The sequence below is a fragment of the Sapajus apella genome, unplaced genomic scaffold, assembly GCF_009761245.1.
Source record: "Sapajus apella isolate SASKATOON/1434 unplaced genomic scaffold, GSC_monkey_1.0 scaffold11, whole genome shotgun sequence".
In the NCBI taxonomy this organism is placed as follows: domain Eukaryota; kingdom Metazoa; phylum Chordata; class Mammalia; order Primates; family Cebidae; genus Sapajus; species Sapajus apella.
In genome coordinates, this window is record NW_022436951.1 from 1,552,624 (window position 1) to 1,580,538 (window position 27,915).

General features: G+C 37.3%; 1 protein-coding gene across 1 annotated transcript in view; it reads left to right on the forward strand.

Moving 5' to 3' along the window:
* PLCXD3 (phosphatidylinositol specific phospholipase C X domain containing 3) overlaps positions 1 to 25,824 on the forward strand; it is a 196,618-nt gene extending 170,794 nt beyond the window's left edge. Inside the window, exon 3 of the mRNA XM_032278861.1 lies at positions 25,442 to 25,824. Within this exon, the coding sequence (XP_032134752.1) occupies positions 25,442 to 25,595 (154 nt within the window). The 3' untranslated portion in view covers positions 25,596 to 25,824. The remainder of the gene's footprint in view (positions 1 to 25,441) is intronic.
* The last annotated feature ends 2,091 nt before the right edge of the window (positions 25,825 to 27,915 follow it).

A 27,915-nucleotide genomic window follows, 5' to 3' on the forward strand; every position in this document is an offset into this window, starting at 1 on the left:
TATTGGAACAAAGCCTTCTTGTAGATGATGAAAGTTTCTTATTGTAGACTTATATCTTGAGAGATAAAACATGACTAGAAATGGGCTCCTTTGTAATCCAGGTGAGTAGTTTGGCACCTAAGCAGTATGGTGACATCATAGTTGGTAACCTATGAGTACATAATAACTAGATGATGACTTTCATTTTAGATTTGAGTTATTTGAGATTAGCAACATGGGGAGATTCCAAGAGATGTAAAAAGAAGTGATAAAAACTTTCTTTTCTACCATGGTCTAGCCTATTTACCCACCACACACCCTTTATAGCCTCTTATAAGGTAAGAGAAATAATTCGTTGCCACAACAGGTAATATTGCAAACAGATAAACATTATAAACCCAATGACAACCTAATCCATTTACAATTGAAAAGTTCAGTTGAGGGACAGGAATATTTCCAGTTTACATAATCCAAAATAATTAATTTATTTGGAACAACTTAAATTTGTAGGGCACTTTGAAATTTGCATGGGTATTTATCGTCACAATTTTATCTAAGCTTCCTAGTAACCATGAGGTAGAATGATGTATTTTCAGCCTGCACGTTGAACAGAAATGATCCGCAACTTGTACACATGGTTTAAGTAGAGTCACCTTCTTGGTTTCAAGAATGACTTCACAGAGTCAGGTAGGAAACTATCCATTCTGGACATTAGCATGGCAGTGTAGACATGAGATGTTGATGGTGCTGTCTTACATACATACTCCATTAGTGATACAGCCCAGTTTAGAATCAATATTCGTAATTCTTCAGTCAATTACATATGGTATTAATTTGGTTTTTCACTGAATCTCACTAGCTATACTGGCATAATGTAGCTAAGAAAATAAATCAACATTATACATTTTTGTCACTAGAAATAGAGCAACTTTCAAAAATGGCAAGTGTTTTGTCAGCAACATTTTTTACATTTATTTAGAATGCCTTATTTGGTGGGATATCAACAGACATTTGTATTTTTATCTCCTAAAGTGGAACTCAATGCCAAGAGTAAGACCTATTATAAAGTACATTGTATTATTCATAGCTAAAAAGTCACACAATTAAAAATATTTTCAAATAATTTCTACGTAATGACTTCCAGTGGGACATGAGTTCCCAATAAAATTAGCAACAAAATTCTTCAGGTTCTTTCTTGTTGACTGCAAATTTATTCATTCTTTCACTTCAAGATAGCACTATCCTTCTAAACAGTTCTGTCTGAGAGACTTTAACTGCTTGGGAGAAGACTGTTTCCTTGCCTTGGCCTGTCCTTGGGGTCGGTGTTGGTAAAGGTGATGAACAAGGGATGCACACAGTCATCAGACACCATGGCCCCCTCTAGTGTCATCATCTAGCTCACCACCAACTTCCCTTGGTGGGTGAACAATAATGGGATTTTTAGAAGAATAACTCCGACTTCCCTTGGAGTGGTGAGGAATAACGGGATTTTTCAATTTGTTCTTCTGGTCTAGGGCAGAGAAATTGAGAATGCTTGGCATTACATTTATTTTTACAGTGTTTAGTTAATTGATGAAACTAATATGTTTTGTTGCCTCCAGAATAATTTTGATATTTCAGTACATTAGCTCTTTAATCAGTCATTTCACAGGATCATGTTATCTGTTTTTAGGGACACTACGTGCAGTGAGTGGCAGAATTCAGTGTAGAAAAATGCTCTGATAAAATGCAGACTGGTGAATGCTGGTTACCTCATTCCCTGAATAAAATTGCTCCTGATTATCTGACAGAGGCATTGCTGAGAGAAGGACCCAGGAGAGCAGCATCTATATAAAGGCATGAAGTCAATGCAATTGTAGGTGTGAATCTATATAACTTTAGAAGTTAACTGAGATTCCAGAAACACACACACCCACACATAGAGCCATTTTTCTGAATTTTCAACACCACTCCCCGTGCCTGCCCAAAGGCTCCTCTGGCCCTTGCTATGGCCAGTGTCTTTCCTTTTGTTCCATCTGGAATAAATCCTACAAGCAACTTTCAAAGACCTATCTCTGCAAACCTCCCCTGAAATAACCCAGCACAGGATATGGTCTATTATGAGGAAGCATTGTATTTCATCTTTTTAAGATCATTTTTATAGCATTATAGCTTCATGTGAAGGAAGATTTAAGATTAAAAGTATAGCAAAGGTTCTTTTAGGACTACATTTTCAAATGCTTCCCTAGAGTACAACCATAGCAAGTTGTTAAATAATGCTTCTCTTCCATATAACGTATTCTATGATTTCTATTAGAATCAATAGCTAGTCATCAATGACTTAATTAAAGCTAAGGTGAGCACAAGCCCCGAGGAAGGGCAACACTACTGTCATTTTGTCACCCTGGAAACCTTGCTTCTGTATTTGATAAATACAGACTCAGTCTGTTAGGCAAATTATTTACATGACCAACTATTCACATACATCTGTGATTCCAATTTTTGAAAAAATAGTAGTATGATTTCTCGGTATCCATGACATATTTACTCTAAAGCAAGCCAGAAGAGACTTACTCAGATGGCTCTCATCCCCTGGCAGTACCATTGCTACTACCAGCTGGAGCTACCTCCTAGATGATCCAAATTTTTATGTTTCTCCTCTGCTCCCATTCCTTAGTTTCTGGCCAATATCTAGCCTCAGATAGCTCTGAGGGTTTTCTTGCAGTTCTGGTGGGATCTCAGCTCCTGCATGCTTTATATCTTCTTTGGAAGCAGAGAGGAGATTCTCTGAGCTAAAGAGGGAAAAGAATATACATATGCTAGCAAGCTATTGTTGACTTTCCTAGAGGTAGAACAGCTTCCTCCCTACTCCTTCCTCTAATACTGCCTAATACCTGCCACTCCCTGCAGAAGACGCCATTAAAGAATTCCAGGAAAAAGATGATCATGAAATTACTGGGAAACATTAACCAAAAAAAAGCCAAAATAGTTTTTGGCCACAATAAAAGGATCAGAATGAGGGTGGAAATACTCTGTTATATTTTACACCCAAGTGAGAATATTGCATTATTTTCCAGTTACCCCTTTTAGGGAAAGTATAGACAAAGTGGAGCACTCAGAAAAGAGTGACAAGGACAATAAGAGGGTTCCAAGCTGAAAAATCTAAGAAAATTAAATGGGGTATTTAGGAAGGATAAAGAAAGATATAGATGGTGGGATTAGGGAAATATCAATTATTTTCAAATATTTAAAGGAATATCATGTTGAAGAGGAATAGACTTGTTTTAGATGAACCTACGTAGATCTCGTAGGTGATCAGAAAGAAACTTGTAATTGTGGGAGGGAGGCTATGAGAATTCCAAGTCCCTGAAACATAGGTTACAGATGAGCCCCTTGAAAAGAACTGCAATATTTTCAACAGTATTCTGCAGAACATTAGGTCCACTAGATGTCATTGGTGATCTTTGTGTGTGTGTGCATGCATGCATGCATGTTAGTAGGGGCAGAAAGTAGCAGGGCTATTCTCAGGTTAAATAAATTTGTCTCCCAGGTTAAAAACAGGGAAATAAATCCTTAGCTTCAGGATATTTCAAGGTTCTTAATACGACAGTGGTCTCAATATGCTATTATGTGTATTGCAAACATCAAAGAGGCTTCAACATTCCCTAAACTTATGTAGCTCCAAAATCTTTTGTTTTAGATACATCTCTAATCTCTCATGAAGCATCATTCCATGAAATTTGATTCAGGAAACATTTTTCTAGAGAATATGATTATTTTATAAATGTCTTAAAGACATTTTCAAACCTGATATTCTCTGAGACTTTTCTAAACATTGCAAGGAGGAAATGTACAAGGAAGAGGGAGGACGTAAGCCACATACATGGCACCTCTATGGCTTGACAATATTTATTGTACATTATTAAGTTCCTAGGAATTTGCTTCAAAATATTAACATGGTCAAACAATTTAAAAAGTGTCAGGTAATATGATTTCCCAAAGATGTAATGAAGAGATAACACCATAGAAAATACTCTTCTATCTCAGACTAATTGACTTAAAATTTCTCTCCCTCCTGGTACTGTTAAAAGATTCTGACTTCATAAAGCCACTGTCAGGAGGAAATTATAGAATTAACAGTATAATGAATATTATTTTCTTATGGAACAGATGACATATTTCTCTCTCTATCCTTTGCACCTGCAGTTGTCACTGATAAAAGGAGGAGAAATAAAAGAAATCACCTCTGTTAATTATACGTGATTGCAAGTGTCCAAAGACAAATTGACATATTACCACTTGGGATGTTTTGATCAAATTAAATTGTACTTTTATTTATTCATTCTGCCTGTTAGTGTTTTCTCTAAAGAAGGTGAAATTTCTGAATTTGGCTTTAAAAAAAATCAAACTCAGATTTGGATGCTATAATCACACTTATCTTAGAAAAATGCACTGGGACATGAAGCTGCAAGAGTACTCCACATGAAAGGCCCTGATGGTGCCATCAATATCTTCCAGCTTCTGCTGGGCAGTTTGGACTGGAAAAGTCTGCCATTAGAGTGTCCATGACAAGCTTTTTCTGAGAGGTAGATTTAGATTTTCTGAGCCTTTTATATATTATTCATAGCTTCATGGTATCCAGAGGGAAATCCTGGCTGAGGTAAGACTCTGTGGTCACTGACAATAAGTCATCTAGTTCTGGTGGCTTTTCAGCTTTGCCAGAGGAAGTAGAGGTACCCCCACATGGGTTATGTACAGTATGCCGAAGTGTAAATGCAGTTTCTTTTGGATGACCACCACAAAACACCCTTAAAGCAGCTGAAAACCTAACCTGGTGGCATTTTGGAAATGAAAATGTGGTTTTAATTTCCCGCCGTTATTACATTTGTTAGAGGATACTCTTCTTACTCTGGGTAAGGGACAGATTTTATGAACACAGGATTTCCTGCCATCTAAATTATACTTGTAGGTTGGGTTTCCCAGAAAGCAGACTCTAAGACACCAAGATTTGTGTGCATGAAGTTTACTCTGGAGTTCTCTTGGGATCAGCACCTACGGGAGAGTTAGGGAAACAGAACTGTGTCAAGGAAGAAACTGGACTGATGCAGTCAGAACAAAGGCCTCAGCCAAGACTATAGGAAGCTGTGGAGCTGAGGTGGGAGGGGCCTTCAGATTTCCCTACCACCGCTCCCCAGACCTCAGTCATTGCATGCAGGTTATTCCAAGGAGCATGTGTGACTCTGAGTGAGGTGGCTTTCTTTGGCTGAGGGGAATTCTCAGGCAGGAACTTAGTTGGGAATTGACAGCCCACAACACTCCCAGAAGCTAGGAGAATGAGCACTCTTCATTTGGAAGGGAAGCTCTGGGAGGCTTATCACAAGCATTCACTACACACCTGAATGAATAAAAAGTTCAATCACCTGCCTTGTCACTCAAAACTAGAAAAAAAAAATGAAAGTACTACATTTATTTACTGTCTGTCATGTGCTAAGCAGTTGAAGCATTAACATTAATAATGGAATAACAACCTGCATTGAGTTCTTATCTCTTGGGTATTATGCTAAATTTTATATGCTTTATTTAATTTACTATTCCTTTTTATTCTCTTACACAAGTGACTTACCCAGGATTTGAATTCAGACACTCTGCCCCAAAGTCCTCATTCTTAACTTCTGTGCCGTACCACCTATCTATAATGTAGTTTCAGTTTATTGTTACAAAAACACAATGAAGTAGGTACCATTATTATTGCCATTGAGAAAGGTGAGAATTGGGGAGGTTAAGTAACCTTCCAGAGGCCACATGTTATTATAACTCAAATATGACTCTGTCTGATTCCAAAGCTCTTGATCTTTCTGCATCAATTGGAAGGAGTCCGTTAAAAGTCGAGAAATACTCACTTAGCTTATGAGTCCTTGGGGAGTAGTTTTTATTTAGCCTCATGAATTTGTGAAAGTCCATGGAATATTTCCTTTAGAATGGGAATGTGTGCCAATAAAGAGACAAACAGCTAGTTCATGAAGCCAAAGGAGGCTTTATGGACATCTCCTTTTCCAGTGTTTCCATGCAAGGCTATTCAGAGCAATTCAGCAATTTCTGTTTGTAGTATTTCAGGTAATTCTGGAACTAGTCAAGACAGGGGCTATATCTGATTCATTCCTGTATCCACCCCAACAAATGCCACAAGATAGGTACTCAGTAAACATTTGTTGACAGTATGAGCAAATGTATGAATGCCATGGAGAGCAGCACTTTCCAGGATCTCACCATCAAGGACCTTTTTCCATATTTCTCACTTCCACCCCAGAGTCTTCTCTTCTTAATAAATGTGTATTTTAAAAGTAATGTTTTATTTTCTCATTGCTAAAATTAAAGACATACAGAATACACTAGAACTTCCAATCAGCAACAGGTAGTCAATACTAAACCTAGATTGATAAAACGATCCTGCCAACAGTAAAGTAGAATTTTTATTGACTCATGTGACTATGGATGATGGGTAATTGATTTTTGTTGTGGCTTTCAACATTACTACCTCTTATAGTACTAGATCCAGAACTCTCAAGTGAATCTAACCACTGAGAGCCAAAGGGTAAACCTAGATAGTCCTTGAGATATTTGTTCCGAGCAAAATCAGAAATGTAAAACTTCTTTTCAGCACAGCTCTTTGTTATCAAATGAAATTTTTCCAAAGAGGGGAAAGGAAGGACAGTGCTAGGGACAGAAACTCTACCCACACTGCCATGTGTGTACCTATGCAACAATCCTGCATGGTGTGCACAGGTACCCCAGAACCTAAAGTACAATAAAAAATAAAAATAAACTCTATCTTTTGAAGGTTAATTGCTTTTGAGTTTTGAGTACCCAAATTCCCTATGCATTTGCACTCAGTGAGGGGCCATTTGTGCTGAGGAAGAGACTGTCAAGTGAGAACACTTAATCCCACACAGAAGTGTTCATTATATTAAGACTCTACTTAAAAGAAAACCCATTGTCTGTCTCCTGGCAATCAAAATCTTACTAATATACAGAAAGGTCTCTTTGTTTAAAAATTGCAAAGCTTTCTTTATTCTTTCATTCCCTTGGAAAACTAGAAGACAGAATAGTCCCTGCACACCGGGAGGCCCCCATCAAGAGCTGGCTGTGCTCACATTCTGTCTCCTGGCAGGGTTTGTGACTCATTCTGAAACCCTGATTTGGAGCAAATGATGAGCCTGAGGACACGGTGCATTTTATGAACTTCTAAACACCATTTGTCTTGTAGTTTACATGAACTTATTTTAATCAAAAATAGATTTTTAATGGTTTTCCTTGCCATAAAAAAAAGGGGGCTGCTGTTGTCATTATCAAAGGAAACGGATGGCATATTTTGCTTTGATTTGACTGCATTACTTTTTGTTAAACAAAAGCTAAACTAAACTAACAACATTCTTGACATGTAAATAAGGCGAGACATGTTCCATGTACTTCTGAGGTCTTGGAATATTTTCCTTGGAAAACCAAAAACATCTATTATCATTAGGATGAGGGTAAGACTCGGTCAGTTCCTGTGCCCAATATTTTTGGTGCAACAGCAACTCCTCTATCCATATCCTGCCTCTCCTAAAATATGACTGTACTAAAGGCTGTGACTGACTAGTTCTGAATGACCTTGGACCACATCTGAATAACAGTATCAAAGATATTGTCACCTGGGTATGTGTTGGCAGTGAGGCAGTGTGATGTGTGATCCTTATAGTAACCCCAAGGTATGATCTATCCTAATCTTACAAATGGAGAAAATTGAGACTCAGAAGGTTTGTGTAATTTATGTAAGATTATAAAGTACATTAGTCAGGACCAGAACTCAAATTTTTAACGCCAATCCTGCTGATGTGAGTTTTTGTTTGTTCCTTTTAAAATCTCTCAGGAAAGGTTGTGCTTGCTTCTGATCACCATTGTGTCCTCAGCACATGAATAATATTTAGCAAATAAGAGTTGTTTTATAAATATTTGTCGAACAGATATCTTTATAAAGCTATAAATGGGGTTTGAATTTGATTTGTGCAGAGAATCTGGGAAAGCCAAGGTGAAAGGGTTTTTTCCTTTTGCAGTGACAAGGGGAAATTCAGATAAATATTATGTTTAGTTGTGCCTTTAATTACTTTGTTTTACACCTAAATAGTTGAAGAACATGGTAAGACTTAGGAGGACTTTAGGCCTATTCAGGAAAGCCCAGGTCACCTAAAAGCTTGAGACTTGCTTGTCAAGGCATTGTTTTTCAGATACTTCATATGACTTAATTATTTCTCTGAGTGTAATCTTAGGGGAAAACATTTTTTTAAAAGAACTGTTTTTATCAGACATAAATCAGATATACTGCTTCCTAAATAGACATGAATTTAGCAAAAACCATAAGCCTGTGTTTACAGACACTATGATTTATGAGATACGCTTGTCTACCTGAGGTTATTTTGAAGGCTCCACCATTGTTTTAACCTGTAGATGCAAAGGCCATGCCTTTTATCACTGAATGCTTCAGTGCATGAAATATCAACCTTTTGGGCAAGAGTTTCTTTTCATTTTGTCATTCCCTTCTTTACATTTTCAAGTGAAATTTCCAAACTTTTGGAAATGACCAAGAAAACGCATTTGAAAATCTGTCAGACTTGACTTTAATTAGTTGGTCTGCAGGGGCGCAGTTGCTCCGAGGAAGAAAGGTCTATGATCATTATTTCAAACTTTGCAGATCAATGAAGGCCTCATTTCTCAGGCTGGGTTTGGGATGGGCAGTCATAAGGCACTGACATTTTCATAATAATCTTTATCCCTCAGTGCATCAGAGTTCTGTAAAAATTAATGAATTGATTTTGGAAATTCAATTTCATTCAATAAAAGATATAATTCATTGAAAATTAAATGCATTCAAGACAAATTCATCAAAAGACACAACTGTTTTGTTATTCACAATTGTTCATCTACACTGTAAAATATAAGTTTAGAAGAGTTGGAGAAATAGCATATATGAAATGCAGTTGTTATAAAGGTATCATATATACACAAACACATATACTTAAATATAAATTTGACATGGATTTATAATATATTTTAATAAATTTAATTTTAAATAAAATAATTATAATTAATATATAATTAGATTAAATACATCTGATTATATAAAGAATTTAATTCTAATAAACTTTACTCTTATAAAGATGGTTATGATTACTGCTTTCACTACCATTAACACAGAACCTCCTGACACTATATGTATAATGCAGAGAAAGGCACTTTTCGAATCGGTCAATTTGAAAATTTGTAGGTATGGCCTGCCAAGTACAGAGAAGTTAAAAATTCTTCAAGTTGATTTTTTTAATCACTTTTATTTGGCAAAAAACAGTGAGTCCACAAACTAAAATCTGTGGCAGTAGCCATAGGAAGACTGAGTAGCATTTTTATGAATTATGTTACTGCATATACTTCTGTTCTAAAAGTGAACCTTGTTTCTAAGAGAAAAACCTGTTCATTTATTAGGCAAATATTTGCTGAGTCCTTAGCCTGTGCCATGCACTGTGCTAAGCGCTGAGGCTAAAACAGTGGGAAAACAGCCCTCAAAGAGCTTACAGTCTAGTTGGGGAGACAGATATTGATCAAACGCATAAATACAATTCTGACTAGTGTTTTGAAGAAGTGACATTTAATCTTTCACTTGAAAAATGAAAGTACATTGCTCTAGTCAGGACCAGAACTGAAACTTCTCTTTTAACACCAAGCGATGGGGCAGGGAACAGAAGGCATCTTTGGGAAAACAAAACAAACAACAATAAAAAACCAAGAAGCTTCCCTGAGAAAAATTAAGCTGGTCAAGATGAGCAAGACTGTTGTGGCTAGGACTCAGCGATAGCGAGAGCGACGAGAGATCAAACTGAAGAAACCTCTAGTGGCCATTGTTCAGGGCCCTGCAGGCCAGTTAAGTATTTTAACCTTTGTTTTAAAAGCACCAAGAGGTAATTGAAAGTAAGCAGATAATTGAAACTAATCTCTAAGCAGGAGATTGACATGAAATAACAAGTCAAGGTCAACACATTGGGGGTTACTGAACTCAATAGTATGGCCTGCAAAAGAACTCTCCAGCACTTCCAACTCTGAAGTCTTTTTCTTTAAATCTTTTAAAAACCAGTTCTTAACATCAACACATCAGAAGAAGACCTCTGGCTCCCACATATCTTTACTCTTGTGGCTTCTTTGGAGGAGGGAAGATTTCTGATTCCTATACGCTTCCCTGTTTCTCTTTTAAGAATCCTGTAATCAGTTTGAAGATGCCTTTCCTCAGAAGAGTTTCATATTCCAGAGAGGGGCTTTGAGACTTCACATGCCAAGTTTGGGACCTGCTGTTGTACCAACTTACTTTAGATACTGCAATGGGCAAAGGATACTCAGATATTTGCCACAATGGCATGCCCAGGAAACAAAGCCATTCCAAGAATACTTCCCCGAATACCTCATCACCAGTCTTGTCTGACAGCACCAGGACATTATTTATCCCCCCTTTTCTGTTTTTGGAAATTGTGAAAGTTGGAAAGAAATCCTACAGACTCGTTTTTATATTACAACCGTATTATGCCCAGGTGTTGATCTTCCATTCTCAGAATCCCCTGCTGAAGCAGTGAATTGACAGGCTGTCACTCAGTGATTATTGAATAAAACACCACTACAGAGAGACAAGCACTCTTCTCATCATTCTGCATGTGCTAAAATCTAATCCTCATTATTATGTCCACTTTACAGATGGTGAAACTGAGGCTTAGAGTGATGACCAACTTGCTCATAATAAATGGAGCTAAACATGAATAGAAACAGTCTTACTCTAGAACTGACAGTAGTGCTATGATTCTTTTAAAATTTCATTTATCTTGAAATGATTCTTCTAGTAGTCAGTGAGGTTTTGCAAGCAATTAGGGTCTAATAAATCCAGCATCTGCCAAGCACGGTGGCTCGGGCCTGTAATCCCCATGCTCTGGGAGGCTGAGGTAGGAGGACTGCTTGAGTCCAGGGGTTGGAGTTTACAGTGAGCTATGAATATGCCACTGCACTCCAGCATAGGTGACAGATGAGACCCTGTCTCTAAAAAAGGAAAAATTCAGAATCTATTGAAAAGAAAGATTAAAGAATGGTGGAGGGACATTTATATGACAACATCACAGTAGCTGTATAATCACATCTTTTTATACTAAAGTAGACCATTCTATAAATAGATGTTAAAATGTTAATATACAAATTCAAAGGGAATTTAATTATCTCTTCAGATTACATAACTGCACTTAGAAATATTTTCCTTCATGATACTGGTGGATGATAATAAAATTTCCACTAGCAACTTATTGGCTATAAAGAAAGATGGGGGTAATATGAATGAATTAAGGCTTTTTTAGACTCTCACAGCAGTCTGAGAAGTTTCAAAGGGAGACAATGAGCTCTTTATAGGTGATGAAAATACAAGTTTCAGTGTCTTAGGAGCCTTTGGATGCAACTAATAGTCATCTTTGCATAAGAAATTTTTTTTTATTTTCTTTAATTGGAAAAACCTTTATTTGCATATAAAGTCAAGCTTAGATTCCACAGCATGTCAAAGGAAGCCCTTAATGATCTGGTCAAACACCTTTTCTGCTCCTTTTTAACTTCAGTCAATCCCCCCACACCACTAGGGCTTCTGCTCTCTGGTCCTCATGTCTTTCCTAGTTGCACCATCTCTTTCATGCCTATATGTTTTTGCATATACTGTTCGCTTTTCATAAGACACCTTCCTTTACCTTCTTTGAAACACCTTTCTCTTTATCTTAAGAGCACCTAGACACAACCAAGTTCAACTAGCTTCTGTTTTGTGTAGTGGCCCCTAAATTCCTCTTCAATTTCTCCCAAGTAAAATGAATGATTTTATCTACTGTGCTCCCATAGAATCCTATGCCCACTTCTATTGTACCATACTATATTGTCATAATGGATTGACATCTATTTTGCTTCTTAGACTTTGAGCCCAGGAAATTAGAGTTCAATGAATGTGTTGTTTTCTCTTTGGGTCCCAGGGATCATGTTAGGTACAGGGGATGTATTAATGAATATAATATGATTTTTTTAATGAGCAGGTATTTATAGAAATTGGCATGGAAATGGCTTTTCACAATGTTATGTGCTATTTACATTCACAGTATGTTAAGGGGCATAAAGCATAAATAAAAAGGATCTTCACACAGATTTGGATAGGAGAGGTTGAGAGAATGCCTCCACCAAATCTTAAAGGTAGGGAACAATTGGTCAAGAACTGTATTAGAAGAAGACAGGCCTGAAAAAATAGAGGAGCATGAAACCACAGGGCATGTTTGGAGGAAAATACAAGCATTTCAGTATCACTGGAGAACAAATGAACAGAGGTGGCAATAAATGAAGTTGAGGAGGAGATGGCAGCTGATAGGGAGGAGATATGGAGAAACTCATATACACTGCTGAAGAGTTGGGTATATCTTGCAGGTGAGAGAAGAATTTGTAGTCTTTCATAAAGAGGAATAATAATGCTCAAATTAATTTGAGAAACACTGTTCTGAGTGTAGTGTAGAAAAAAACACAAAAAGGAACATAGGGGCAAGACTGTGGCAACATCTCTACAAGAGAGATGAGGAAGGTCTGAAGTCTGAAATGACTCTAGGGAGTTAAAACTAGCACACCTTCTTCCGCTGATGCACAATACATCTTTGTTAGATGAACCCATGAATGGAGGGTTAGATAGACGATTTAAATAAAGTTTAACCAGTTTTTCTTTGCTATGGTCCAAATGTTTGTGTCCCCCTAAGTTCATATGTTGAAATCCTAACCTTCAAAATGATGACATTAAGAAGTGAGGCCTTTGGGAGGTGATTAGGTCGTGTGGGCCAAGTCCCCATGAATGAGATTAGTGCCCTTGTTAAAGAGCCATGAGGGAGCTTGTTTGCCCTTCCACCATGTGAAGATACAGTGGGAGAACTCCATTTATGAATCAAGAAAGGAGCCCTCACCAAACACCACATCTGCTAGTAGATTTATCTTAGACTTCGAGAAATAAATTTCTGTTGTTTACATACTACTCAGGTTATGATATTTTGTGACAGCAGCCCCAAACAGACAAAGACAATCTTATATACTATAAAAATTGTTACCTTGGTGGCATTTTATTACCTCCAGAGCCATCTTTCAATTCATTCTTATTACCTGTCCAACACCAAGTATAACCAGCAATATCCTAATTAGCACTACATCCTACATTCTCAATGGCGAAAAAACAAAAATTTGTTTAGAGAGCAAATAAAAAAGTATTCTTTTCATATATAAAGCACAGATATATAAACAGTTATACAATATATCCATAGTATTAAAATTTTCATGGAGGAGGAGGGCAAATAGGAAACAAATATTCAAAAAACTCCTTGGGAGGTAATAATGATAAAAGATTAAGATATGCTATTCTAAATAATTGTTGTAACTTCAGTAACATTTGCTAGTTTTAATCCAGTACAGTGAGTCTTTTTGTTTAACATAATTCTATTTGAGACTGTCTGAGTGTTTGAGATTCAACTTGGCATTTATTGCTTGTTTTGTCTCTGGTATCATATTGACTTTAGGAAAGCATGCCTGAACAGAAAATAGAAATACTCCCAGGACTCAGAGGAATGATATTTTAAATGTAATATTCATATTTCATCTAAGGACTACAAGTTATTTTGAAACAATGTTTCATTAATTCTCAAAGCGGCCTATTTTACAAGGAAACAAAAAGGAACACTTGTATTCTCCTAACCTCTCCCTGTGGGGATAACAATTAGTTGTTCTATATTCGGGCCAAGAAATTTTAACTTCTGAGTAACAGAGGTCATCTGAGGAGCTGCTTCTGTGATGATCATAGTTCTGAGATGTAAATTTGGTTGCTCAGGAACCTCCCATGACCTAGTACCCAAGGAATCTGGTGAACAAGCTAGTCAGTTAAGGCTAATACAGAGTCAATACTGGCCTCAGCATCACACTTACCTACTCTGCCTCTCCACCTCTTGAGGTGAGTCTGTTGAAAAATCCTACTTCCCAGGAAATACACTGGGATACTATACTATTGTGATACTATTTCCAAGGAGCATCAGCCTTCTCGTAAATGCAAAGGTAATGCCACAGGCACAGCAGAGCCACTTCATCTGTTCTAGCAAGGCCAAAAGAGAAACTTACGGGCTTCAACCAGAGTGGCTGCACACGTGCTGCCACAGCATCTGGCATTCTCGTGAACTAGATTGAATACACTCATGTCTGTGCTCCAGGGATCCATATTTTTCATTTTAAGATAGAATTCTCTTCTAAAACTGTTGCTGGGGGACCAAATGTCTCCACCTGCTACCCTATCTTCTAAAGGCATTGGGCCATTTAGGTCCACATTATGCTCTTTTAGAAACAACTGAGTCCTCCTCTATCTGGGTCTGACAAGAAAATGTATATGCTGAAAATCATGAATCAGGATTTTTAAGGTACTGGCCAGGGAATAGTGTAGCCCAAGGCCATTGACCCAGTGTTGAGTTTCTTTAGACTAGATATACTTTCTGAGATCTGGGGAAATGCACATTTATTGCATTCCCTGCTTCAACATTACTTAGCTTTTCTAAGTTTCCAAAAGGAGCACGGTGTCCTTCTTTTCCTGATTTTCATGACACTATATGCTCCTGATTTTCCTGCTACTTCTAAACCTACTTCTGATTGTCTTCTGTGGAATCCATTTTTCTGCCCATCCCTTAAATGATTTTGATTTTCTATCTTTTCTTCCCCCTCCTCAAAATCTTTCCAAGTGATCTTATTCACTTTCACAGCTCCATTCGCTGTTTGTGATGACTTCTGACCAGCTCCCTGTCCTGAATATCAGACCTGTACTTAACTGCCACTTGAGATCTCAACTCATCTGTTCCAGAGTCACCTCAAAATCAACATGTATCAGACTGAACTTATCATCCCATCTGGAAAGCTTTCACTCCTATCTTTCCAAGATAAGTGAATGATGTCCACCTGCCAGAATACTGCCAGAAATCTAAGCATAATTCAGGGCCTCTTTCTTCCTCTCCTTCTGCATCCAATTTATATCAGATGTCATTTTAGATGACATCTACATTTCAGGTATCTTTCAGATATATATCCACTGCTGCTACTGCGGTTCAAGCAACCACTGTGCCTTATCTGGATTACTTCAACTCCTAATTGCAATTTCTGCCCTTAGTGTTGCTCTCTCCCATCACTTGTCTACACTGAAGGCAAACTAATTCTCTAAATCACGAATCTAATTATAGTATTTCCCCAGCTAACAGTTTTCAGTTATGTATTTCAATTTTTGTGGGTATATAGTAGGTGTATATGTTTATGGGTAGATATATTGATACAGGGATGCAATGTGAAATAAGCATACTGTGAAGAATTGAGGTATCCACTCCCTCAAGCATTTACCCTTTGAGTTGCAAACAATCCAATTACACTCTTTAAGTTATTTAAGTATAGTTATTATTGACTGTAGTCACCCTGTTGTGCTATCAAATAGTAGATCATAATTCTTTTTTTGTGTGCTCATTAATCACCCCTACCTTCTCCACAGCTCCCCCACTATGTTTCCCAGCCTCTGGTAACCATCCTTCTACTATGTCAATGAGTTCAATGTTTTGATTTTTAGATCCCACAAATAAGTGAGAACATGCGATATTTGTCTTTCTGTACCTGGCTTATTTCACTTAACATAAGGATCTTCAGTCCTATTCATGTTGTTGCAAAAGACTGAATATTATTCCTTGTTATGAATGAATAGTAGTTGTACTAATGTACATTCCTACCAACAGTGTACAAGGATTCCCTTTTCTCCATATCCTTTCCAGCATTTGTTATTGCCTGTTCCTGGATATAAACCTTTGCTTTGTTTTGTTTTTGAGACAGAGTCTTGCTCAGTCGCCAGGCGCCAGGCTGGAGTGCAGTTTCGGGATCTCGGTTCATTGCAACCTCCGCCTCCCAGGTTCAAGCAATTCTCCTGCCTCAGCCTCCCGAGTAGCTGGGACTACAGGCGTGCACCACCAAGCCCAGCTAATTTTTGTATTTTTAGTAGAGACAGGGTTTCACCATGTTGGCCAGGATAGTCTCGATCTCTTGACCTCATGATCCACCCGCCTCGGCATCCCAGAGTGGTGGGTTTACAGGCGTGCGCCACCGCGCCCAGCAGATATAAATCATTTTAACTGGGATGACATGATATCTCATCGTAGTTTTGATTTGTATCTCTCTGATATAATGATGTTGAGCATCTGTTCATATGTCTGTCTGCCATTTGTATGTCTTCTTTTGATAAACATCTGTTTAAATATATTGCCCATTTTTGTTTGAGTTCCTTATGTATCCTGGTTATTAATCTCTTGTCAGAGGGAAAATTTGAAGATATTTTTCTCCCATTCTGTGGGGTTGTCCCTTCACTTTGCTGATGGTATCCTTTGCTGTGCATAGGCCTTTTAATCTGATGTGATCCCATTTGTCCATGTTTGCTTTGGTTGCCCGTTCTTGTGGGGTATTGCTGAAGAAATTTTTGCCCAGACGAATATCCTGGAGATTTTCCCAAAGTTTTCTTATAGTAATTTCATAGTTTGAGGTCTTAGATTTAAGTATTTAAATCCATTTTGATCTGAGTTTTGTAGACGGTGAGAGGTGAGAGATCGTGGCCAAGTTTTATTGTTTTGCCTATGGATATTCAATTTTCCTAGCACCACTCACCATAAATGTGTGAATTTGCTTCTGTAGTTATTCCTTCCTGTTGGTCTATGTGTCTGTTTTTATGCCAGAACCATGCTGTGTTAGTATTTCTCTGTAGGAAAATTTAAAGTAATGTGATCCTTCCAGTTTTGTTCTTTTTGTTTAGGATAACTTTGGCTATACTGGGTTTTTGTGGTTCCACATAAATTTTAGGATTGCTTGCTTTTTCTATTTCTGAATGTCATCAGTATTTTGATAGAGATTGCACTGAATTTGTAGATTGCTTTGAGTAGTATGGACATTTTAACAATATTGATTCTTTCAATCCATGAACATGGAACATTTTTCCATTTTTTGGTGTCCTCTTCAGTTTCTTTCATTAGTGTTTTATAGTTTTCACTATAGGGATCTTCCACTTTTTTCAGTTAATTCCTAGGTACTTAATTTGATGTGTGGCTATTGTAAATGGGATTGCTTCTTTTATTTCTTTTTCACATTATTCACTGTTGGCATACAGAAATGCTATTGATTTTTTTATGTTGACTTTGTATACTGTAAATGTACTGAATTTGTTTATCAGTTCCATTTTCTTGTGGAATCTTTATGTATTTCCAAATGTAAGATCATATCATCTGCAACAAGGAACACTTGACTTCTTTCTTTTCAATTTGAAAGCACTTTATATTTTTCTCCTGTCTGATTGCTCTAGCTAGAAATTCCAATTGAATAACAGTGGTGACAGTTGGCATCCTTGTCATGGTCCAGATCTTAAAGGAAAAGCTTCCAGTTTTTCCCCGTTCAGTATGATACTAGCTGTGGGTCTGTTGTATATGGCTTTTATTTTGTTGGAGTATGTTTATTCTTTGTGTGTGTGTGTGTGTGTATGTCCTCTCTTATTTCGTTGAGCAGTGGTTTATAGTTCTCTGGAGTAAGTTTATTCTATCCCCAGTTTTTTCAAAGATTTTTTATCATGAAGGAATATTGACTTTTATCAAATGCCTTTTTTCAGCATCAGTTGAGATGATCATATGGTTTTCATTCTTCTTTCTGTTGATGTATCACATTAATTGATTTGCATATGTTGAACCACCCTTGCATCGCAGGAATAAATCCCAATTGGTGATGATAAATGGTCTTTCTAATGTATTGCTGAATTCAGTTTGCTAGTATTTTGTTAAGAATTTTTACATCAGTATTCATCAGCAATTTTAGCCTGTAGTGTTTTTTGTTTGTTTGTCTTTGGTTTTGGTTTTTTGTTTTGTTTTGTTTTAATGTGTCTTTGCCTGGTTTTGGTATCAGGGTAATCCCGGCCCCAGTTTGGAAATACTTCCTCCTCCTCTACCTTTCAAAATAATGTTTTTCAAAACAATTGGAGTACAATTGATATTAGTTTTTCTTTAAATGTTTGGCAGAATTCAGCAGTGAAGACACAGGTCTCAGGGTTTTCTTTACTGGGAGACTTTTTATTATGGCTTCAATCTCATTACTTGTTATTGGTCTGTTCAGGTTTTCCATTTTTTCCTAGTTCAATCTTGGTAGGTTATGTCTAGAAATTTGTTCATTTCTTCTCGGTTTTCCTATTTATTGGCATGTAGTTGCTCATAGTAGCCACTAATGATCTTTTGAATTCCTGCAGTGTCAGTTGTAGTGTCTCCTTTTCCATTTCTGATTTATTTATTTGTATCTTCTTTTTTTCTTAGTAGGGCTAAAGGTCTGTCCATTGTGCTTAACTTTTCAACAAATGACAATTTTGTTTCATTGATCTTTTGTATTTTGTTCATTTCAATTGCATTTATTACTATTCTGATGTTTATTATTTCTTCTAATTTGGGGTTTGATTTGCTCTTGGATTTCTAGTTAAGATGCATCATTAGGTTGTTTGATATTTTTTCTCTTTTTGAACATAGGCACTTGTAGCTATAAAATTCCTTCTTAGTATTGCTTTTGCTATATCCCATAAGTTTTCGTGTGTTGTGTTTCCATTATTATTTGTTTCAGGAAATTTTTCAATTTCCTTCTTAATGTCTTCATTGACCCACTGGTCATTTAGGAGCATATTGTTTAATTTCTATGTATTTGTATAATTCCCAAAATTCCTCGTTATTAATTTCTAGTTATATCCCTTGTGGTCAGAGAAGATGTTTGATATTATTTAGATTGTTTTGAATGTCTTAAGATGTGTTTTGTGACCTAAAATATAGTCTATCCTTGAGAATGATCCATGCGCTGAGGAAAAAAATGTTTATCCTGCAGCTCTTGGATGAAATGTTCTGTCAATGTGTATTAGATCTATTTGGTCTATACTGCAGATTTCTTTGTTGATTTTCTGTCTGGAATATCTGTCCAGTACTGAAAGTAGGGTGTTGAGGTCTCTGGCTATTATTGTATTTGGGGTCTATTTCTCTCTTTAGCTCTAAAAATATTTATTGTATGTATCTGGGTGCTCTAGTGTTGACTGCATATATATTCACAGTTGTTATATTGTCTTGCTGAATTGAACCCTTTATCATGGCACAGTGACATTATTTGTCTCATCTTACAGTTTTTGTCTTGAAATTTATTTTGTCTGATATAAGTATAGCAACTCCTGGTTTTTTGTTTGCTTGTTTCCATTAGCATGGAATATCTTTTTCCATCCCTTTATTTGCAGTCTATGTGTGTCTTTACAGGTGATGTGTATTTCTTGTAGGCGATAGATCATTGGGTATTGTTTTTTCATCCATTAAGCCAAGCTATGTCTTTTGATTGAAGAGGTTAGTCCATTTACATCCAATGTTATTATTGATAAGAACTTACTCCTACCATTTTGTTATGTGTTTTCTGGTTGTTTTGTGGTCTTCTCTTTTTCCTTCCTGTCTTCCTCTAGTGAAGATGATTTTCCTTGGTTATAGGATATAGTTCTTGCTTTTTATTTTTTGTGTATCCATTGTATGTTTTTGGTTTGAGGTTGCTAGGAAGAGTGCAAATACTATCTTATAACCCATTATTTTAACTTGATAGTAACACTATTTGCATAAGTTAAAAAAAAGTAAACTAATAAAAATATTCCTTAACTTCATCCTGTTTTTAAACTCTTTATTGTTTCTACTTATATATTATTGTACTGACTGTGTCTTGAAAATTTGTTTAGTCTATCCACCGAGGATAAGAATAGTTTACATACCATAGTGACAGTGTTATAATAGTCTGTGTTTTTCTGTGTACTTACCATTATCAGTAAGTTTTGTACCTTTGACTGATTATTTATTGCTCATTAATGTCCTTTTCTTCTTGAAGTACTCCCTTTAACATTCTTGTGAGGTGGGTCTGGTGTTGATGAAATCCCTCAACTTTTGTTTGGCTGTGAAAGTCTTTATTTCACCTTCATGTGTGAAGGAAATTTTTGTCAAATATCCCACTGTAGGGTAAAAGGTTTTTTTCCTTCAGTACCATAAATATGTCATGCCATGCATTTCTTGCATTCTTTTGCTTGGATAGTAGTATTTTTCTTTAAGTTTGAGAAGTTCTCTTTGAATAAACTTTCTTTTAATAAACTCCTATGTCTTTCTCATCCACTTATTTAAGACCAATAACTCTTATATTTGCCCTTTTGAGTCTATTTTCTGGATCCCGTAGGCATGCTTCATTGTTTTTTATTCTTTTTTTCTTTTGTCTCCTCTGTGTATTTTCAAATACCCTGTCTTCAAGGTTACTGTTTCCTCTAGTTGATCCATTCTATTAAAGGATTCTGATGCATTCTTTAGTATACCAATTGTATTTTTCAGCTCCAGAATTTCTGCTTGACTGTTTTTAATTATTTTAATATCTTTGTTGAATTTATCTGATAGAATTCTGAATTCCTTCTCTGTGTTATCTTGAACTTATTTGAGTTTCCTCAACGCAGCTATTTTCAGTTCTTTGTCTGAAAGGTCACATATCTCTGTTTCTCCAGGATTAGTCCCTGGTGCCTTATTTAGTTCATTTGGTTAGGTCACATTTCCCTGGATGGTGTTGATGCTAGTTAGACATTCTTCAGTGTCTGGACGTTGAAGAGTCAGGTATTTATTCTAGTCTTTGCTGTGTGAGCTTATTTGTAGCCATCCTTCTCAGGGAAGGCTTTCAGAAATTTGAAAGATGTGGATGTTGTGTTCAAGCTGTATCTGCTTCAGGGGTACCCCAAGACCAGTAATGCTGTGATTCCTGCCGACTGGTACCACCTTGATGGTATTGGTCCAGATATGGGAGAATTCTCTAAATTATCAGGCAGAGATTTGTTTTCTTTTCTTACTTTCTCCCAAGCATATAGAGTCTCCTGTGTCATTTTGTAACACCTAAACCTGGGGATGGGGTGACACAGCACCTCTGTGGCCACCACCACTATGACTGGGCTGGGTCAGATCTGAAGCCAGCAAAGCACTGGGTCTCATGCAAGGCCTGCTGTAACCATTCCCTGGCTACTGCATGTGGTTTCTCAAGGCCCTGGGACTGTACAGTCAACAGGTGGCAAAGCCAGCCAGGCCTATATCCTTCCTTTCAGGATGGCAAGGACCCCCAAGCCCTGGGTGGGTCCAGAAGTGTCATCTGGGAGTCAGCGAGTGGAGTCAAAAACCTTAGAAGTCCATGTGGTATCCTATTATATTGCAGCAGAGCTGGAACTAAAAACAAAAGACACAGTCCTTACCACTCTTTCCTCCCCTTTCCCAAGGTACAGGAGCCTCACCCTATAGCTACTGCCACCCTAGTCATGATGAGTACTTCCAGACTACCACTGATGTTCCCATAAGGGCCAAGATCTCTTAAGTCTGCTTCTGGTGGATGCTGCCTAGCTTGAGACTCACCCTTCAGGAAAATGGGCTCCCCTGGACAGATCCAGAAATCCATCCAATAGTCAAGTCCTTGGAATCAAGGACTCCAAGAGTCTGCTTGGTGGCCCACCCACCATGGCCATGTTGGTACCTAAGGTACAAGACAAAGTCCCCTTTACTTTTCCATCTGCTTTCCTCAAGAATAAGGAGTTTCTCCCCATAGCCACCATAGCTAGTAATGTGCTGAGTCTTACTTGCCAGCAAGTCTCAGAGGTTCACCCAAGGCCCAAGATGTAGTACCTGGTTATCTCTGCTGGTTATTTGGGGCTGAAGGGCTCTTCAGTTAGCGGGAGATAAAAGCTGGCAGGTCTAGGTCCTTTTCCTCAAGGCAGTGGGTTACCTTCTGTCCTAGGGTATGTCTAGAAATTTTATCTTGGAGCTAGGACCTGGAACGGGGACCTCATGACTCACTGGTGTTCTATCCTGCTGTGGCTGAGCTGGTATCCAAGAGACAAGATAAAAACCTCACCACTCTTCTCTCAAGTGGAAGAAAGGAGTCTCTTTTGAAACAAGAAGCTGTGCAACCTGGGTTTAGGGGAGAGATGATGCCAGCACTCCCTTGGTTACCCAAGCTGGTATCTCAGTATGGACTCACTTAGGAGTTGCAGTTCTGATGACCTAGACTGCCTTTCAAATGTACCTGGAGACACAGAACACTGTAGCCCTCTGTGGTGAGCTTTGCAGGCACTCAAGTTCTGACTGCTGGGATCTGCGACTCCCCTCTGGCTAGGCCTGGTTTAAATATTCTCTGTGTGACCAGGTATCAGCTGAGTTAGAACTGGTTTTCATTTCTGCTTTAACAGGACCACACTGAGTTCAATGACTCACAATTACTGTGTTCTCCCTTCCCCAGAGCCCAGAGATACTCTCCACACCAGGCCGTTTCCTGTGGGGGTTGAGAAGGATGGTGTCACTGATTCAGGACTGCTTTTTCTATTTCTTCAGTGGCATTTTCAGTGATATCAAGTTAAATCCAGGTACTATAGGTGCTGACCTGATTTTTCGTTCTTATGATGGTGTTTTTTTGCTATATAGATAGTTGTTAACTTGGTATACCTGCAGAAGAGATGATGTCATTGCAGGGGAATGTGGAGCCTTCTGTTCCAGCATCTTGCTCAGCTTCCCAATTCAGTTGTTATATATTTCTCAAGGCCCTCTATTGTCTGGGTTTTTTCTCTTTAACATCTTTAAAAGTGCCTTACCACAAGACGGATTCAAGATTTAAACGTAATACCTAAAACCATAAAAATCCTAGAAGAAAACTTAGGCAATACCATTCAGGGCATAGGCAAGGACTTCATGACTAAAATACCAAAAGCAATGGCAACAAAAGCCAAAATAGACAAATGGGATCTAATTAAACTAAAGCACTTCTGCACAGCAAAAGAAACTGTCATTAGAGTGAACAGGCCACCAAAAGAATGGGAGAAAATTTTTGCAATCTACCCATCTGACAAAGGGCTAATATCCAGAATCTACAAAGAACTCAAATTTACAAGAAAAAACCCCATCAAAAAGTGGGCAAAGGATATGAACAGACACTTTGCAAAAGGAGACATTTTTGCAGCCAACAAACACATGAAAAAAAGCTTATCACTTGTCATTAGAGAAATGCAAATCAAAACCACAATACGATATCAGCTAAAGCCAATTAGAATCATGATCATTAAAAAATCAGGCAACAAAAAATGTTAGAGAGGATGTGGAGAAATAGGAATGCTTTTACACTGTTAGTGGGAGTGTAAATTAGTTCAACCATTGTGGAAGACAGAGTGGTGATTCCTCAAAGATCTAGAAATAGAAATACTAATTGACCCAGCAATCCCATTACTGGGTATATACCCAAAGGATTATAAATCATTCCATTATAAAGACACATGCACACATGTTTATTGTGGCACTGTTCACAATAGCAAACACTTAGACTGGAGAGAGAAAATGTGGCACATATACACCATGGAATACTACGCAGCCATAAAAAGGGATGAGTTCATGTCCTTTGCGGGGACATGGATGAAGCTGGAAACCATCATTCTCAGCAAACTAACCCAAGAACAGAAAACCAAACACTAGATGTTCTCACTTGTAAATGGGAGTTGAACAATGAGAACCAATGGACACAGGGAGGGGAACATCACACACCAGGGGTGTTGGGGAGGGATAGCATTAGGAGAAATACCTAATGTAGATGATGGGTGCAACAAACCACCATGGCACATGTATAACAACTATGTAACAAACCTGCACATTCTGCACATGTACCCCAGAACTTAAAGTATATATTTTTTTTAAAAAAAACTACCTTACCTTTCTTATACAACTTCCTCAGGTTTTTCAACTCTCCTCTCTTTCTCCTTTTTTCTCTTCCTCTCCCCCTCCATTTGATCCAGGGATTTAATGTTTATATGTATTTCCCTCAAACTTCCTTTTTAAAACACAATCATGTCTCTGACCTTTTTGTTTATCGTTTTGTCATGGAAACATGTCTTCCTGCCCTCAGTTATAGTAGTTCTCATTCCAATATGCTTCCAGAAGATGCTGGACATCATCATTTACATCTCCTGTATCTGTCTTCCTGGATCCCTTGCTCCTAAGCACATGCCATCATTCTGTCAATAAATGAAAAAATGGTATTTCCTCTGCCTGAAAATGCATTGCATAATCCTCATCTAGCATCCCACCTCCCACCTTTAACCAGCTAAATCTTCCTAATCTTTCAATATTTATTTTAGGGGGGCATTCTTCTGAAAGGTTTTTCTCCATTTGCCAGGCTATGCTAGGGGACTATCCACTATTATCTCATGATGATGAATGAGCTCTTACAGTGAAAGTCAAATCACACCACCCCTCTGCTCAAGATACTTCAAAGGCCCCCTGTTTTAATCTGAGTGAACATCAAAACTTTTGCAATGGCCTAATTTGCCCTACAGAATGTGCCACCTTTTCCTCATTATCTTCATTTTATATTACTCTCTTCTTTTCTCTAAACTAACCCTTTAGTGCCAAGGCAATAGCTGGGATGCTTTCCCTAAATAGCCACATGACTAACTCCCATGTCTCCTTCAAACCTTTGCACAAATGTCCCTTAATCAATGAGGCCTATTAAACTCTCCTGTTTTAAAATGCAATCTTCATCACCCTCCCCACCTGCAGATTCCTAATCTTCCTTTCTTTGCTCCATTTTTATAGCACTTACTCTCTCCTATCAAAGTACACATTTTTATGACTATTTATTGTCCGCTTCTCCTTATGAGAATGTAAGTAAGCTCCGCAAGGAAAGATATTTTTATCTGTATTGTTCACTTGAATTCTCCAGGTGCCTACAGAGATGACTGGAACTTAATAGGTGCCCAGTAAATGTGTCTGAAGGAATGAGCCCTGATTGTATGTGCTACAATGTCTTCTTTGTCTGCCTCCCCACCAGCACACTATTAACTTTTTGAAGGCAGGGAATTTTACTATTATGTCTGTTTACAATATGTTAGCACATTTCCTCATAGTAGTGGGTTTATAATAAATGTTTGCTAAGTGCATGTGTTCATCTCTGACATCCCCACTCCATAGGTTTGCAGGGTTTGTGATGACACCACGTCAAATCAGAATACAAATGCAATAATGTTGTTTTCTTAGTAGGGAAGCATTGTTATAAACTATCACAGTATCTGGGATCTGCCGAGATGAGAACACCAATATAGTGAACATTGCTCCTGCTGAGTTTCTTCAAAATTTAAGAAATCACCAGAGTCCATTTTACCTTTTCCCCCTTCTGTACCTATACATGAAACATTTATTTTAATAAGTTGGGACTAAAGGGAAGCCTGAGAACTGTAGAGCTTGAAAAATAGTATCTTACCTTTTGTGATTTTTCTTTTTGTTTCCTTTCTCAGAGCTCTTCCTGCCATGATGCAGTGGGTCCGCATGCAGAAGCCAGGAGAGAGTGGCATCAATATTGTCACTGCTGATTTTGTAGAACTTGGTGACTTTATCAGCACTGTCATAAAGCTCAACTATGTCTTTGATGAAGGAGAAGCCAACACTTGATAGCACTACTTGGAATTTCCATGAATAAGACGGAGAAGACTCATTGTATTAGGCATTATCTGTAAACACTCTGATCTTCCTATTCTACTAAGTCCCTGAAGGGAATAGAGCTGGTAGTGGGTGGGAAAAGGGGAAAACTATTTCTTCATTGATTACAAGCATACTCTTCATGACTATAAATATTTCATTTCCCATTTGATGAGTGAAATCTACTTCTAGTGTTAGGGATTAAAAAAAAACAGTAAATTTGTTTTTCAAAATTAGTCTTTGTAACGTAGAACTCATGAGTGTTTACTTGATTATGTTCTCTACTTTCAGCCTAAGGCTCCTACACTGTCTATACCCTGTAACCTTTCTGCTCCCTCTCTTGCTCGCTCTTTTTAATCAGATGCTCTGTGGAAATCAAAACAATTGGATGCCCAACATTTTGTGTATTACATTGTTGTCTTAAAACTTATTTGTTTTGTGGAACTTGGTATAATACTCTGCAGTCATCTGCAGTTGGGCAATCATAGCTCTTTTGCTCATAGAAAATCTGCATCAAATCAGTCTCCATGCATCAGTAATATTGGAGGCCATAATCAGTGATTTTTGTTATATGAAAATAATAGTGTTTCACAGTATTTCTATTTAAGGCAGCTATAAATATAGGATAAAAACATTTTTGGAAGAACTGTGAATGCCAACTTCAGAGGGAAAAAATGGTTGAGGGGTGAAAGAGATGGATGGCATTTTAATTCAGCAATCTCTTGAATAATATTGCCCTGCAAGTAGCCAGTAAATGATAAGGTAAGACAAGTGCGTTAAAATTGAAAACTCTGAAAAGAGCTCTTTAAACAGCCCTCTTAATGACTCCTCTGATTATTTAAAAAAAAAAAAAAAAAAAGGAAGGAAGGAAGAAAAAAAGACTGCAAGCTTTCCTGCCAATTGGGGATTTCCAAATATTTAATCTAAACTCCAGATTTTAAGGAATATTTTTCAAGAAACTTCAAGATTTTGACTTGAAGAAAGAGAGAGGCTGGTAGAAGGAGTTAAAGCAATGTTTTTGAAATTATGTCCATGAAATTACAGGGTTCTGTGAAATATCTTTACAAAACTTGAAATCTATGAGATGTGAGTGGACCTCTTTAAAATTGGCACTGATTCCTCACTTCTGAGTTTCACCCTATTTGAGGGATGAGAGGCAAAAGTTTCACACAAAGTTTCTACAACCTAACGTTTAATCCTCTGTGTCTACTGGGAAGAACAATGACACAGCCTGAGTGTTGTTTCCGACTTGGTGTCTTTGTGATATTTGACAACTCTAAAAAATAATCTTAGTAAGAGCACAATAATCCTTGCCTATGTACTTCACAAGAATATTGTGAGGTATTTATAAAAATTATAAAATTTGATGAAATTCTTACAATTATGAATTATTTTCATATTTAGAAATAATCGCACCTCAATAGTTTCCTAGGACAATACAGTCCATGCAAAGTAGGGTCATAGAGAAATAAAAGCATGCCCTCAGCTTTTAATGAACTTAAATGTAGCACATATGGCTTCATCTCTTAGATACGGAAATTGAATTCAAGATTATATATGTCAAGGTCATAAATAATTGAGTTGATTTCAAAATTATAAATACTCATGATCAGAAAATAGTACATATTAGCAATTAAAGGGAGGAAAAGAAATTGTTTATACTGAAGAGAATGTTTATGAGGAGCGTGCATATACCTGTGGTAGACCAAATAGCATACATGTACACACAAAAATGTGTTTATACATTCGGGTTGTGTGTATACATCTTGCCATATACAATATACCAACATATGCCCACTCCTGTGCAAGCATACAGATTCAAACATACACAAACACACAGAGATATGGACACAGTACAATTCTTTTCAAATGAAAACATTAATATTAAAGACTGAAACCCTTAATGTGTTAAGAAGAGTAATAAGATCTTTGAGAGTAGATGATCACATTAAAATATTTTTGTAAAAAATTCTAGTGTAGGACTTCATTATTTTCAAAATATATTTCTTCTTTCCATTTTCCCTCCCCTTGTAGTTTTATCTTTCTATTTCTTACACCTGCTCTTTATGTGCAAATGTATATGAATCCTTTTTAAATGATTAGAATTACAGAAATGCATGTCCCACAAAATTGGTTTTTAGGCAGACGTTTTCCTCTAGCTGGCTACTCATTCATCCTTCAGGAGGATCTTTAGCCAAGCATATTTGCAGTGACACATAAATTTAATTTTATAAATATAATGGAAAACAGATTTCTCATCATATTAATGATAAAATATAGAGATAATTATGTT